Genomic DNA, 16,194 nt, shown 5'->3' with positions numbered 1-16,194 from the left:
AAAGAATGATGACAAACTTCATATAAAGAAGAAAAATAATGTATAAGAATTAAGGAGGGGAAGAAAAGGGAAGGAAGGAAGGGGGGAATAAAGAGGGTGAGCTTTGTTATATGTGAAGATAAAAGTCTTTTCTGGAGGGAGTTGGATGGGAGAGAATAACAGTCACTGCGAAATCAGTTGACGCTTGCGAGCGGGTTCGCAATCCTAATGGAGAGGAGAGTTGTGGTTGTCCGGCAAGGGACAAGGGACAACACAGAGGGGGGGGGGGGAACATTTGGGGTTAAAGGAATTTTAGATGTGGGAATAGTGGAAATATTTTATGTTTTAGAAGTGTTGTCTTACAGTGTGTTCAAAAAAAGAAAACAGAAATGGATATGGGGGAAAGGTGGTGATGAGGAAGCGGAAAGGAGAGGTAAACAAAGTATGAAATGGCCATGTTGAACTATATGACTATAAATATTAACGGAATACATAACCAAATCAAAAGGAAGAGGCTGTTAAATTTACTGAAGAAAGAAAAAATAGATATAGCATTCGTGAAGGAAACGCATCTGACTGAAGTGGAACACAAGAAATTAAGGAGAGACTGGGTAGGGCACGTAACGGCAGCATCATATAATTCAAAAGCTAGAGGAGTAGCTATATTAATCAATAAAAATGTACCAATCAAAATAGAGGAGGAAATAATAGATCCAGTAGGGAGGTATGCAATGATAAAGTGTCAGATATATTCAGAATTTTGGAATTTGCTCAATGTATATGCACCTAGTGAAGAGGATCAAAAATTTATGCAAGATATCTTTTTGAAGATTGCAGATATGCAGGGGAATATACTGATATGAGGGGACTTTAACCTTAATTTGGACTCAAAGATGGATAAAACTGGAAAAAAGACTAGCAGAAAGAACAAAGTAACCAAATTTATGGTTAAATTGATGCAGGAAATGCAACTATTGGATATATGGAGGAGACAACACCCAAAGGAGAAGGAATACTCATATTATTCGGGTAGACATAAAACATACTCAAGGATAGACCTGTTCCTGTTGTCAGCCCAATTCCAAGGGAGAGTTAGAAAACCGGAATATAAAGCTAGATTGTTATCGGATCACTCACCCCTGTTATTAGCAATAGAGCTGGAGGACATCCCACCGAGAATGTATAGATGGAGATTAAACTCCATGCTACTTAAAAGACAGGATTTTAGAGAATTCATTGAGTGCCAAATTAAAATGTACTTTGAAATAAATACGGAATCAGTGAAAGATAAATTTATACTATGGGATGCAATGAAAGCTTTCATCAGAGGGCAGATAATAAGTTATGTAACTAAAATGAAGAAGGACCACAATCAGGAAATAGAACAACTGGAAAGGGAAATAGCAAGTATAGAAAAAGAATTAGCAACAAGAGAAGATATGATAAAAAGAAGAGAATTGGCGGACAAAAAAAAACGAAACACTACAAACGTACAAGGTGGAGACAAAGCAGAAGTATTATGCGCTAGGAGAAAAAACACACAAAATACTAGCTTGGCAGCTTAAAACAGAACAAACTAAAAGAACGGTATTGGCATCGAGGAAAAAGGACAAACAAATTACATATAACCCAACAGAGATCAACGAAAACTTCAAGGAATTCTACGAGCAATTATATCGAACTGAGAACGAAGGGAAAGAAGACAAAATAGATGAGTTTCTACTAAAACTGAACTACCAAAATTGCAAGAGGAGCAAAACAAATTAATAAAATCATTTGAAATAGAAGAAATACAGGATATATTAAAAAAAACTACAGAACAATAAAACGCCGGAAGAGGACGGACTCCCAATAGAATTCTATAAAACATTTAAAGACTTATTAATTCGTCCTCTCCTGGAAGTAATGAACCAGATTGAAGAAACACAAAACATACCAGATTCATGCAAAACAGCAATAATTACAGTAATACCAAAGACGGGGAAAGATCCACGAACACCAGAATCGTATAGACCAATATCTCTACTCAACTCAGATTATAAGACAATAGCTAGACTATTAGCAAACAGTTGGCTGACTGTGTACCAAAAATAATAAAACTAGATCAAACTGGATTTATTAAGAAAAGACGAACAATGGACAATATCTGTAAGTTCATTAACTTAATCCATGCAGTACAAGGAAACAAGACGCCAACAGTGGTGGTTGCCTTAGATGCAGAGAAAGCCTTTGACAGAGTAGAATGGAATTATTTATTCAAAGTACTACAGAGGTTCAACCTACCAGAGAAATATATTAATTGGTTTAAAGCATTATACAAGGGACCATTGGCGAAGGTGACAGTAAATGGATACATATCAAACCAATTTAAATTAAGCAGGTCAACTAGACAGAGATGTCCACTATCTCCCTCACTGTTCACGTTAGCTATAGAACCCTTGGCAGAACTGATAAGAACAGAAAATAAAATAAGAGGGATAAAAATAAAAGAGAAGGAATATAAAATCAGTCTATTTGCAGATGACATCATAGTATACTTAACAAAACCAGAATTATCAATAAAAGAATTACATAAGAAATTGAAGGAATATGGAGAAGTATCGGGGTACAAGATCAAAGCAAATAAAAGTGAAGTGATGCCAATGAACAATGCGGATTACACAAAGTTTAAGAAAGAATCATCATTTAAATGGCAAACACAAGCAATCTGATACTTAGGTATTCAACTAGATAATAATCTAGGACATCTATACAAATTAAATTATCAGCCATTAATGAAATTACAAGATGACTTGGAACATTGGAAAGATTTACCACTAACACTGATAGAAAGGGTAAATTGTATTAAAATGAATATCTTCCCAAGGATACAATACCTATTTCAATCGTTACCAATTCAAGGAGCTAAAGAAAATAATAAGGACATTCTTATGGAAAGGGGGGAAACCGAGGATAGCGCTAGATAAATTAACAGAATGGTACAAACAAGGGGACTTATAGCTACCAAACTTTAAGAATTATTATAGAGTAGCACAATTAAGATACCTATCAGATTTTTATCAAACAAGGGAAAAACCAGATTGAACCAGATTAGAGCTAGATAAAATAGGGGAGAAGGTACCTGAACATATACTATATAAGTGGGATGAAAAGCTGGTGCAACATAGGAATTCACCAGTACTGCACCATCTGCTCAACATTTGGAAGAAGATTCACGTAGAAAGGAAAAAAAGCAAATTATCAACTACCAAAATTAATATTGATGCAAAATCAACTAACCCCTTTCACAATAGACAACCTCTCCTTTAGAGAGTAGGAGAGAAAATGGATCATAGGAACATAGGAAGTAGGAACAGGAGTAGGCCAAAAATGGCCCATCGAGCCTGCTCCGCCATTCAATACAATCATGGCTGATCTAATTTATGACCTAACTCCACCTACCTGCCTTCTCCCCATATCCCCTAATTCCAGATCAAAAGAATAGAAAATTGTTTTTCGGGAAATAAATTATTATCTTTTAAACAAATGAAGTACAAATATGGTATAACTCACTGTACAATGTTTGCATACCACAACTGAAAACCTACTTGAAGGACAAATTGGGAAGCAGGCTGAGATTACCAGAAGGAAGCAGTTTTGAATATGTGATTACAGACACAATGATAATTAAAAGATTTATAACAAACATGTACATCAAACTGCAAGAGAAAGAGAATGATGAAATAAGCTGTAAACCCAAACAAAAGTGGGACAAAGATCTAAACATAAAAATAAAAAATGAAATATGGGAAAAGCTATGCTCCAGAACTATGAGAAATACAATAAACATGAGGTTACGCATGATAAAATATAATTGGTTACACAGGCTATACACCACGCCCCAAAAGTTAAATAAATGGGACCCAACAGTATCAGATAGATGTTTTCGCTGTAAGAATGAAACGGGAGCAACAGTACATGCAATTTAGGCATGTGAGAAAGTGGAAAAGTTTTGGGAAGATCTAAATCAGGTATTAAATCTTTGGCTTGGCTTCGCGGACGAAGATTTATGGAGGGGGTAAATGTCCACGTCAGCTGCAGGCTCGTTTGTGGCTGACAAGTCCGATGCGGGACAGGCAGACACGGTTGCAGCGGTTGCAGGGGAAAATTGGTTGGTTGGGGTTGGGTGTTGGGTTTTTCCTCCTTTGCCTTTTGTCAGTGAGGTGGGCTCTGCGGTCTTCTTCAAAGGAGGTTGCTGCCCGCCAAACTGTGAGGCGCCAAGATGCACGGTTTGAGGCGATAAATCCAGAGATCTTCTAAGTAATATAAGAAGTAAAGAACTTGGCCTCGATTTGGATGAAGCACAAAAAAAGATTTATTATGATAGCCTTAGTTGTAGCAAAAAAATGTATAATGTCAATCTGGAAATCAGAAGATAGCCTAAGAATACAGCAATGGTACATAGAAATGAATAAATGTATTCCATTGGAAAAAATAACATATAATTTAAGAAGAATTTTTATTTTTTGCATTTGTTCAATGAGCATTTCAGAAGATTGATTAGTAAAATAGAAAAGTATTTCACAACAGTGTTACCATCAAATTTGACACTCCATGTCAATAAAAAGCCATCAGTCATTAGGTAAAAGTTCCTCAGATCCTCTGGGAGTGAACAGCAGTTCTTCTGAGAACAAACAAAGTAAATTGTTTAGGTTTAAATAAAAAATGGCTATTTTAAGATTGTTCAAGTAAGCCAGATAAAATGAGCATAAAGAAAGTATAATATACTCCATTTCAAGTTGTGTCAATATAACTACAATCAGCTAATACTCATGAAAGTTGGTTTACATTGTTTTATGTCAAAAAAGGTGAATAATATAATTATTGTCATTTATTGTCAGAGATACAAAAGAATCAAAAAATTCTACATTATTGCATATTATTTTATACATTTCTGAAATTCCATCCATTTTTGTGAAAATTATAAATAAATAGTATTTTAAAAAATTGTTGCTTTCTCCCCCCCCCACCACCAAACACCCCCTAAAAATGAAAAATAGCATAATGGAGTAAAACTGAGTGTCTCTTGCATAGGTGAATTATTTGGTCTTCCATGTAACAATAGCTTGACAGCCTTTAATCTAACCACTCACACCTCAGCTCCACTTCTTGCATTCCTGACCCCATTAAAACTATTTCTCTATATCTCACCCCTCTCCCAATTGACGTATGAATTCAAAAACCAAAATATTGTGGATGTTGGAAATCTGAAGTAAAAGTAGAAAATACCTGAGAGACAGTAATAGTTCAATATTGTTAGTATTTTCTGGTTTTTATTAATTTATTGCTGGATCTGGCTGGAATACAAGGCACTACAGAACCCAAACTGCAGCTGCCAAACCAATCACTATTCAAAAGTTACTTTGGAGCATGAAGATATCCCATATCTTTTTTTTCTGTGTTACATCATTATTAAATTTACCCTTAGCAAAGATGAAAAGGTTGAAATTGAAAAGTTACTGAAATTGTAAATGACTATTGTTAATTAATATGCTGTACATAGAGTATGACAGAACTATTATCTTGACATGGCAATATTTCTCCCACACAAACTTTGGAAGTTGGAGGCTGAAGGGAGACCGTATATAAGTTTCTAAAATTATAAGAAATAAAGATAAGGTCAGCAACTTTAAATGTCTGGGGGTGTCACTATCTTGGAGGACCTGTCCTGAACCCATCATATTAATGCTATTGTGAAGAAAAGACATCACTGCCTCTATTTCCTCAGGAGTTTGCAGAGATTTGGTATGTTATCGGAAACCTTGCAAACTTTTACAAATGTGTTTTTTTTAAACTTTATTTAAAATTTTATGACATGAATAAAATAAAAATTACATTTAAAGAAATAATAAAAAATAAGATCATAAAAATTAGAATACTACATCATTAAACTACACAAATAAACCCCCCAATAATTATAACACAACATTAATCATCTAATTTAAAATTAGTCCAACCCTCCCCCCAAAATAAAGAGTGAAGAATTAATTAACAATATTGTCAATAAAATAGAAAAAACCCCACTTACAAAAAAAGGATAAAACTTAACAACAAAAAAAATTACTAACAACAAAAAAAATATCAATACTAAAATAATACCCTTAAACATATATTTAAATCAAACATAATACATGTATTTAACAAATGAAATCCACTTTAAAACTAAGTTCAAATATTAAAATCATACATCAACCACATATCTGTTATTCAAAAAAATCATAATTAATAATACATAAATACAGAATTTCCATTAATACCGTTTCCTTTATAATTCATCGAGAGAACAAAAACATCCCTTAGAAAAACAATCAGATAAATTTTTTATTCCCTTCTCCTCCCCTTATATAAAAAAAAGAAAAAAAAAGAAAAAAGTTCAAACTCTTATAAAATTCTCCATATTCTTCATTTATAACATCTTCAAAATTCTCTATCGAAATTAACTTAATTTTATTAAACTCTTCTCCCTCAATGTATTTGTACTTAATTTTCTTCTTTTTCTTCTTATCACCTTTCCCTTCATCTTCCTCTTCATCTAATTCAACATCCTCAATTTTTGACTTATTATCTTCTGTGACATCATCCTCTTAAAAAAGAAAGAAAAAAGAGAAACCCCCCCAAAAAAAAGAGAGAAAAAAAACCTCCTAATTCCCTCTCAAGTACAATCAGAAAACAAAAAGAGTTAAAAAAAATTATTTATTAAAAAAAATAATAATAAAAAAACCTTCACTTCTTAACCCAAAAATTAAAAAGAAAAAAAAAAACAGGTCGGAGGTCACAACTACCTCCTCCTGTTTAAACCACCCAAAGCGGTAACTCCCCCAAAATATTGGGTGTGAGATAACTCACAGGTAGCTGATGACTTCTGGAAACTAGTGCCCACCCAGTTCCCTCTCCCAACTCCCATTTCATTAAACTATCATCATTATTTAAACTATTTAAACTCTTCTCAAAAAAAGATAAAAGATTTATTTTTTTAAATCAACGTTACCATTTCAGTCACCATTACTTCCATTTCTTTTAAAAAACTGGATCCCACCTTACATCTCTACTCTCTTTGGAGACCTTGAAGGACTACATCGTTCCTGAAACTGCATGATTGGTAGAGACTGAGCAAAGTCCATAACCTCTTTAGGATTGTCAAAGAACTTTGGCTAATTTCCATCCTAAAAAATCTTCAGTACTGCAGAATACCTGAATGTTCCCTTATGTCTTTTTTTCCACAACCGTTCTTTCACAGAATTAAATTCGCGTCGTTGAAACATAATTTCTTGACTCAAATCTTGATAGAAGAAAACAGGATTATTCTGAACCATCAAAGGAGATCTATTTTGCTGGGCATTTCTAATAGCCGGACGTAAAATTGTCTCTCTGTCATAATAGTTTAAACAACGGATCAAAACAGATCTTGGATTCTGTCCTGAAAAAGATTTTCTTCTTAAAACTCTATAAGCACGTTCCAGTATTAAACCTTCAGGGAATTTATCCTGTCCTAACACTCATGGAATCCATTCAGTAAAAAATTTTCTTGGATCTGGTCCTTCTATGCCTTCTGGCAAACCAACAATTTTCACGTTGTTCCGTCTAGATTGATTCTCCAAATAATCAACCTTTTTTGCTAAATTTTTATTTTGGATCTGCAATGTTTCAATTATTCTATTTTCATCTTGCAGTTGATCCTGTGCATCGACTAAACCTTGATCACACATTTCAAATCTTTCAATGGTTTCAAGCTTAAAAGCTCCATTAATGACTTCCGCCATCGCATTAATCTTGGAAATAAACAGGTTCACAAAATTAGCTAAGTGACTCGATACAGAATATATCTTATCTTCAAGATCCTTAACAGACATTTCAACAGAAGTAGATTCAGGCATAATGGGGTCTTGCTGTTCCTTAGATACCACAGGATCTTCTGTCCCTTCCCTTAATTTAGTATCTTTTCTAGCAGTTTGACTTTGTATAAAAATCCCTCTCAAAGTCCCCCCAGTAATGCCAGGAGACTGAAGATCAGGGTTATCTTTAAGCCAAATCTCTTTAATCATCTTCACTGAATCGATGTCTGGAAAAACCGTTGTAATTGAAGATGCATTTTGCAGCGCCACCACTATAGCAGTCGAATGACAGCTCTTTAACTCTCCAGCTGGTGGCGCCCCAGCTGATTCAACTGTCAAAGCCTCAGCAACAACACCTGCAGTGGCCACCGTGCGAAACATTGGCACCCGCCCAGCCTCTTGTTCTGAAAGCTGTTGAGTGCGACCTTCAGAGAGCCTCACCGGCTTAAAACAAAGCTTCAATGCCAAACTCTGCATGTCCTCCTCTGGATCCATTCTACGTTGAGTCCTGGCTTCTTGTAAACAAGTAGGCTCAGACAATTTCGGAAAATGTAGTTTTTTAACAGTCTGTTGATATTTTCTTTTACCTCATTTTTTGCATATAAACCATTAGACACTAATCCAACACCTCTTATTATTTATAAACTTTTAAAAGAACTTTAACGGGCACTTAAAGACAAAACAATAAATCAGAGTCAGGAGAGGTCTGGAAGACACGTCTGTTCCCTACGCCATCTTGCCACGCCCCCCACTTTTACAAATGTGTAATGGAAAGTGTGCTGATCGGATGCATCAGGGCCTGGTGTGGGGCCACCATACCTCTGATCAAAAAATCCTACAAAGGATAGTGGATTCAGCCCTGTACATTAGAGAAAAAAATCTCCCCACCATTAAGGACATCTACATGGAACGTTGCCACCAGAGAGCAGCATCAAGAATCCACACCTCTCGGACACGCTCTGTTCTCACTGCTGCCATCAGGAAGAAGGTAGGTGCCACAGGACTTCTACCATCAGGTTCAGGAATAGTTGTTACCCTTAATCTATCAGACTTCAGAAAAACAGGCTCATTCAGAAACTGATTTAAGGACTTGAACTTTGATCATTATTTATTACTGTGTTTTTATACTTCTGTATTTGTAGTCAGTTTGTTTACAGTTCTTTCTTTCCTTGAGTACAGTTTATAATTAATGGTAATCAGAAATACCACTTTGGCTGCAGAAAAAGAATCTCAGGATTGTCTGTGTTAACATGTATTAACTCTGACAATAAATTTGAACTTTGAAATAGAGTAGACAGTCAGAATCTATTTCCCATTTAAGGAAAAGGTTGGGTGGGGATGGGTGGAGTTTAATGGAGAAGTGAGGGGCAAGTGTTTTTTTTCCCCAGAGAGAATGGTAGGCTTCTGGAATGGTCTGACAGGCATAAAGGTGGAAGCAGATACAAAGTAACTTTTAAGAGGTTTCTAGATAGACATACGAATATGGAAATAATAGAGGGATATGTATCATGTGCAGGAAAAGAGATTTAGTTTCATCTGGCATCATATTCAGTGCAGACATTGATGAGCGAAGGAACTGTTCCTGTATCTACTGTTCCATGTTCACTAACAGTACAAGATCTAAAAGTGGTGGAAATAACTGTGGTTTAACATTTAATGGGCTAACCTGTTGTTGATGTAGCTACTATAAACAAATTTATAAATGGCTCCAGATAAGATGGAAATGCAAATCAACAAGGTTGAATGCAAACATAACTTTTCTATTGGGACATGACAGGGAAACTTAATAAAATATGGAAACAAGAAAGATGATTTCTGTGGACAAAGAAAAGGGACATATTAAAGTGTATACTTAAGACAACACAGGCCATGGGGTGGCTGCATATAGAAGATGAGGTGTCAACATTCCTCAGCCAGATTTCCATCAAGACCATTACAACCAAACTAGTAATTTACTGTTCATGAATGGTAAAGGCCTTGTTCATATGAACGGGCATTCCGAAGAGTGATAATAGCTGATGTTTGAGTAGTCTCCTGTAAAAATGGCAAAATTGCTCACCTGTTCCCATGAGACAATCATATGTCGCTCTGCTGGCTCCTTTTCCACATATCTAACTTCTGTTATGCCAGGTCGACTTTCTGAAATATAAGTAAAGAGTAAATATTTATCTCTTTATTGTAGGATGATCAATTTGTTAACTCAAGTTGTCTATATTTGAATAGCTCTTGAATTACTGAACAAACTTTCTGGTAACATCAATTTCATCAGACTAAGACTGGGAATTTAAAATTCATAAAGTAATAAAATTGTTCAGTACAAAAAACAGGCCCTACAGCCCACCATGCCTATGATTTTGTTCAACTTTAACAATCTTCCATTTTTCTGCATTTGGACGCTATCCTTCAATGCCTAACCCATTAAAATGACTGTGCAACTGCCTCTTATATGTAGTAATTGTACCCGATTCCACCACTTCTACTGGCAGTCCATTCCAGAGAGAATAATTTTCTGTATTAAAAAAAAACTAACCCGAAGACTTAAACCTCCTACCTTTCTCCTTAAGCTATGTCCTCATTTTTTATATGCCTGCAAAATGAAAACAAATTTGACTATGCTTTTCATAATCTTATATACAGGGACATGATCCTTTATCCGGACATCTAAAATCCAGAAAGCTCCAAAATCCTATAAGTGGGGAGAGAGGCGGCCGGCGCTCGGGGGAGACAGCCAGTGCTTGGTGGAGGTGGCCGAGGGACTGGCGCTTGCATGAGGCAGCCGGCACTTGGGGGAGGCGGCCGAGGGACTGGTGCTCGGGGGAGGAGGCCGTTGCTCGGGAGAGGTGGCCGAGAGACTGGCGCTCGGGGGAGGCGGCCGGCACTCGGCGCTCGGGGGTGGTGGCCGGGCTCGGGGGAGGTGATCGGCATTCAGGGGAGGCAACCAGGTGGCTGGCGCTTGGGGGAGGCAGCCGAGGGACCGGCACTCGGGGGAGGCGGCCGGCGCTCGTGGGAGACAGCCGGGTGGCCAGTGCTCAGGGGGAGGTGGCTGGTGCTTGAGGGGAGGTGACTGGCGCTCAGGGGAGGTAGCCAGGCGGCCAGCGCTCGGGGGATGTGGCTGAGGGACTGGTGCTTGGGGGAGATGGCTGGGTGACTGGAAGGCGGTGGGGGTGGATAGGGCAGCACAATTCTGGTGGGCTTTCCGAAAACCGGAAAAATCCGAAATTCAAAACACACTGTCCCGCGAGGGTTCCGGATAAAGGATCGTGTACCTGTACTTCGATCAGATTACTCCCTCAATTTCCTTCGCTCCAAGAAACGAAGCCTTGCAATGCAATTTTTCCCCATAACTAAAATCCTCCTATCTAGGCAACATTTTGGTGAATCTCATCTGCACTTGCTTCCACTTTGAGGAGTTTCATTTATAAAATATAAATTATAAAATATATTATTTTCAACTGATAGTGATAAAGTCATACAGAGTGGAAACAGGTAATTTGGCTCAACTTTCCCACACTACATACACTACTTGCATCTGCCTGCGTTTGGCCCATATCCCTCTAAACCTATGCAATCCATGTATCTGTCCAAAACTTTCTTAAATATTGCTATAGTACCTGCCTCAACAACCTCCTCCAGCAGCCAATTCATACACTCACCACCCTCTGAGTAAAATAAGTAAACCTTCAGGTTCATATTAAAATTTTTCCCCCTCACCTTAAACCTATGCCCTCTGGTTACTGACACGCCTACTGTGGGCAAAAGACTTTCTGCGTTCACCAGATCTATTCCTCCCATGGTTTTGTATATCTCTATGAGATCACCCCCCATCTTCCTGTGCTCGAAGGAATAAACTCAGCCTGCTAAATGTCTCGCATTAGCTCAGACACCTGAATCCTGATAATATCCTCATAAATCTTCTCTGCACCCTCCAGTCCTCCTTCCTCCAGTTCGGTGACCAAAAATGAACACTATACTCCAAATGGGGCCTCACCAACATCTTATACAACTGTAACAGGGTGGCACGGTTAGCGCAACTCTGTTACAGTGCCAGTGACCTGGGTTGGAATTCAGTGCTGTCTGTAAGGAGTTTGCATATTCTTCTCGGGTCTGCGTGTGATTCCTCCAGATGCTCCGGTTTCCTCCCACCCTTCAAAAACGTTCAGGGGTTGTAGTTTAATTGGGTGTAATTGAGCAGCATGGACTTGTGGGGCGAAAGGGCCTGTTACCATGCTGTATACCAAAAAAAGACCTCTCAACTTCTATACTCAATACTCTGAACAATGAAGGCCAATGTGCCAAAAAACTTTTTGACCACCCTATCTACCTGTGACACTACTTTCAAGGTATTATGTACCTCTACTCCTACATCCCTTTGCTCGACAACACTCCAGAGATCCCTACCATTCTCTTCCCAGGTTAGACTTCTCAAATTGCAACACCTCACATTTTCTCTGTATTAAATTCGATCAACTCTTTCTCTGAACACCTGTCCAACTCATCAAGATGCTGCAAACTTTACTATCTTCAACATGAGACTCTTTTGTGTCATCTGCAAACTTGCTAATCATGCCATGTATATTTTTCCTAAATCAGGAGTGGCCAAACTGTTTTGGTTGTGGGCCACACACAGAAAAATATAAGGAGCCACGGGCCAAACAATATTATGCACAGTAGTTTTCAACCTCTTAAAAAAAAAACCCCCGGTGTCTTTAGATCAGAAAAACCCAATTGTCATCGAAAATTAATTTTCTATCAACATAACTATACGGCACCATTGAACAGTTTAACTGTTTTTTAAATATTTTATGTAAAATCAACACATAACAATGAATAAATCATAAATCACAATAATAGTTTACAAATATATGTTTATTAATATATAAGAAAAAAAAGAGAAAAAACTTTTAAAAAATCCAACTAATCCCTCCCCTCCCCCCCCCACCCCAACTCTTACTAACCCTACTAAACTAAAACCTAAATCTAAAATACATCATAGCATAGCTATATATTGATTTGGATTACTTCGGGGGACACTTTAGGATCTCAAAACACAGTTTGACTGTTGACATTACAGCAGTTCACATATTACAGTAGGCATTTCCGTATTGCTACTCTTTAATTTAATTTCAGTGAATACAATAAAACCCTCATTCAAAAAGTAGTGCAAACTAAAACGCTAGTGCAAAATAAGAACAAGAGAAAAGATCAAGAAAGGGGCAAAGCAGTCTCCAACATTCCTCCACAACTCACAGTGAAGACAGTTCATGACCCAAGTGTCCACCTTAATGATTATGATACAATGTGTAAATCTGTAGAGAGGCTAGTAAAGTTAACAGATTCCTTGCAAATCAAACACACACACTTCCCCTGGACTTCAGTGAAAAAAAATCATTTTCCCGTGTATGAAATTTTCGGCACTTTCTTGCTAATTTCCATCTTTTCAGTTCTACCATGTTTAATCAACTGAGGTAAACTTTTTTTTTTACAATGAGGTTAATGTTTTCATTGTTGTGTAATATTTCAATGATTGGTCTAGTAGTTGTTCAAAATAGCAGTGACATCTAGTGTTGAAACTAAGAAGGTTCAAGTACATACAGTGCAATTTGGTAACTAACCATATTCCATTTATTTTTAAAGTTCGCCCTAGGTGGCTTAAAAATGGGAAATGGGCTGCAGCTGGCCCAGGGGCTGTGGATTGGCCAAAATCATTGATACAGAAGACAAACAGCAATGGCCCCAGCACCGATCCCTATGGCATACCATCAGTCATAAGCCTCCAGTGTGAAAAACATCACCCTCTGCTTTCTACCATGAAGGTAATGTTTGATCCATGCTGCTATCTCAGCTTGATTCGCATGCAAGCTAACTTTCCAGAGCAGTCTACTCTGTGAAACCTTGTCAAATGCCTTAATGAAATCTATGTGTGTGTACATTTATGCTCTCGCCAACTTTCTTGGTCATATCATCAAAATATTTATCTGTATTTAGATTTGTTAGACATAACACCCCAGTTACAAAACCATGCTGACTATCCCTAATCAGCTCTTGTTCATCCAAATGAATGCATATCTTCTCCCTCAGAAAGCCCTCTAGTAACTTACCAATCACAGATCATAGGGTCACTGGCCTGTCACTCCCAGGCTTTTCCTTGTATCCTTTCTTGAATAAAGGATTCATTCAACTTAAAAAATATTTAAGTTAATCCACAATCTGTTACCTTAAATTCCATCACTGTTGTTTCCCTTTGGAGCCTGTACGAAAACAGTGTGCATGTACATTTATGGTGTAACTATTGATTTATTGTTTATTGTTAGTTGGGTGCAATGCATCTTAAATACATAATGTTTGGTTCAAAGTTACATCCTGACTACTTGTCTTATGAAGAAAAATATGGAATAACCTTTAAACACTATGTTGGCAATGACTGTTGAGATACTGCTGCTTGAGAACATATTAATGCAATAATCAAGCAGAAAGTAAAAGAGAAAACTGTTCGCTGGATGGAACAGAAATAAAAGCAGGAGGTGTTTGTGGTGAACATTTTGGTGAGTTGTAGAAGAGGAAATGGTCATTCCAATTTACTCTTTATATAAAAAAGGTAAAGATGTTCCTGTGTGAAAATTATGTCATCAGCGTGCTGGGATTAGAGAAAACAGAACCATGTGGCCTTAGTAGTAGGGATAGACATATGAAATTCAAGTAAAATGGTGCAAGAATAATAACTTGAGTCTCAATGTGGATAAGACAAAGGAAACAATTGTGGATTTCAGGAAGGGAAAACCAGAGATATACAATGCAGTGATTATTGAGGGATCAGAGGTGGAGAGGTGATCAAATTTAAATTCCTGGGAGTCACTATTTTAGAAGACCTTTCCTGGACCCAACACACAAATGCCATTGTGAAGAAAGCACGTCAGTGCCTGTACTTCCTCGGGAATGTGCAGAAGTTCAGTAAGACATGGGAAACTTTGGCAAATTTCTACAGCTGTGTAGTAGAAAGTCTGCTAACTTGTTGAATCACAGCCTGGTATGGGTGCCCTAATTCCTCTGAGTGGAAAGTCCTGGAAAATGTAGTAGACACAGTCCAGAAAATCACAAGCAAAACTCTCTCCTCTATATGGGAGAGTAGCAGCAATCATCAATGATCCACACCACCCAGGACATGCTTTGTTCTTGCTGATGACATCAAGAAAGAAGCACAGGTGCCACAAGACACATAGTACTAGGTTCACCTTTAGACTCCTAAACAACAGTCAATCAGAGTAAAAACACAACACTCAATCAAACTCAATCAGAGATGCATTTAAGGTCTCTTACTTTGCACATTATTTATTACTGAATATATTTATTTCTATTTGTTCAGTCAGTTAGCTTACATTTCTTTATTTACATTTCTCTTTTGTATTGTTATAAGCCGAGAGGACCCCAAAACCCAGCAGCAATAGATATTCACCAAGACCAATGGTTATTTAAACAAAAGTTGCTTTTAATTATCTTTAACCATGAAAATAGAATCACACTCTAACATCACTATTGACTTAACTAACCTAACTTAACCCCCTTCTAATTCTAAGTGCACGTGTATGTATTGTGTGTGTAAGTTCAGAAAAGTTATTTGGTTCACAGTCCAATCTCATTTCTCATGTTCACTGGTTGCAGGCAATTCTTATACTGTGCACAGAATTTAACATTTATAAAGTTCACCAGGCTTTGGTGCTTGAAAGCCGCTCAGGAAGGTTTTTGTCGGTTTTCAGAGAGAGAGATTTGTTGTATGATGGACACCCACAACAGAGTCCTTTTTAATCAGGCACTTCAGTGTCTTGCTGAAGAAACTTGTGGTTTCCAGACAATAACCTCTTTCTTTCAGGTCACCACAGAGTTCCTTTTTGTTTCTCTTTTTTCAAGTGAAACATTAGACAGCCAGTTCTCTCCTCTTGCATGAACCACAAGGGCTTTGACTAGGCTGAACTAAACACTCACAACCTGTCTTCCAAATTTATCTGCCCCAATTTATCTCCCAAAAACATATCTATATACAATCCAAACACAACATAATCTGTCACAGTATACTCATCTTTTTTTTTTGGATTATTCTACGCTAGCGATAAGTAGAAACTCTGCCTAGACCATAGGATGAATCTCAGGGTTGTTTGTGATGTCCTGAATGTACTCTGACAATACATTTGTTTTGAAATAAATTTGAACTTGAAATTGACTGTAGCGACTATTTTCCTTTATAATCGCTTGGAGGATATCAGAATATCGTTGTTATTGTCTATAACTTGGTCAAACAAATTCATACTAAAGTTGAGTTGAGTTTTCCAAAGTTTATTAAACATTGTTAATA

The 16,194-nt window shown here is 37.2% G+C and overlaps 1 protein-coding gene across 5 annotated transcripts in view; it reads right to left on the bottom strand.

Annotated features, from left to right (window-relative positions):
• Positions 1-16,194, bottom strand: part of tpgs2 (tubulin polyglutamylase complex subunit 2) — a 67,504-nt gene that overhangs the window by 23,250 nt on the left and 28,060 nt on the right. For all 5 annotated transcript variants that reach the window (XM_069924124.1, XM_069924125.1, XM_069924122.1 and 2 more), the window contains exons 2-3: positions 9,910-9,989; positions 4,555-4,642 (exon numbers count right to left, since the gene is read on the bottom strand). In XM_069924124.1, coding sequence (XP_069780225.1) covers positions 4,555-4,642; positions 9,910-9,930 — 109 coding nt within the window. In that variant the 5' untranslated portion in view covers positions 9,931-9,989. The remainder of the gene's footprint in view (positions 1-4,554; positions 4,643-9,909; positions 9,990-16,194) is intronic.

This window comes from Narcine bancroftii, chromosome 3, assembly GCF_036971445.1.
Source record: "Narcine bancroftii isolate sNarBan1 chromosome 3, sNarBan1.hap1, whole genome shotgun sequence".
NCBI classification, from domain to species: domain Eukaryota; kingdom Metazoa; phylum Chordata; class Chondrichthyes; order Torpediniformes; family Narcinidae; genus Narcine; species Narcine bancroftii.
Note: the sequence above shows the minus strand (reverse complement) of the source record. Positions and strands in the feature narration are given on the sequence as shown.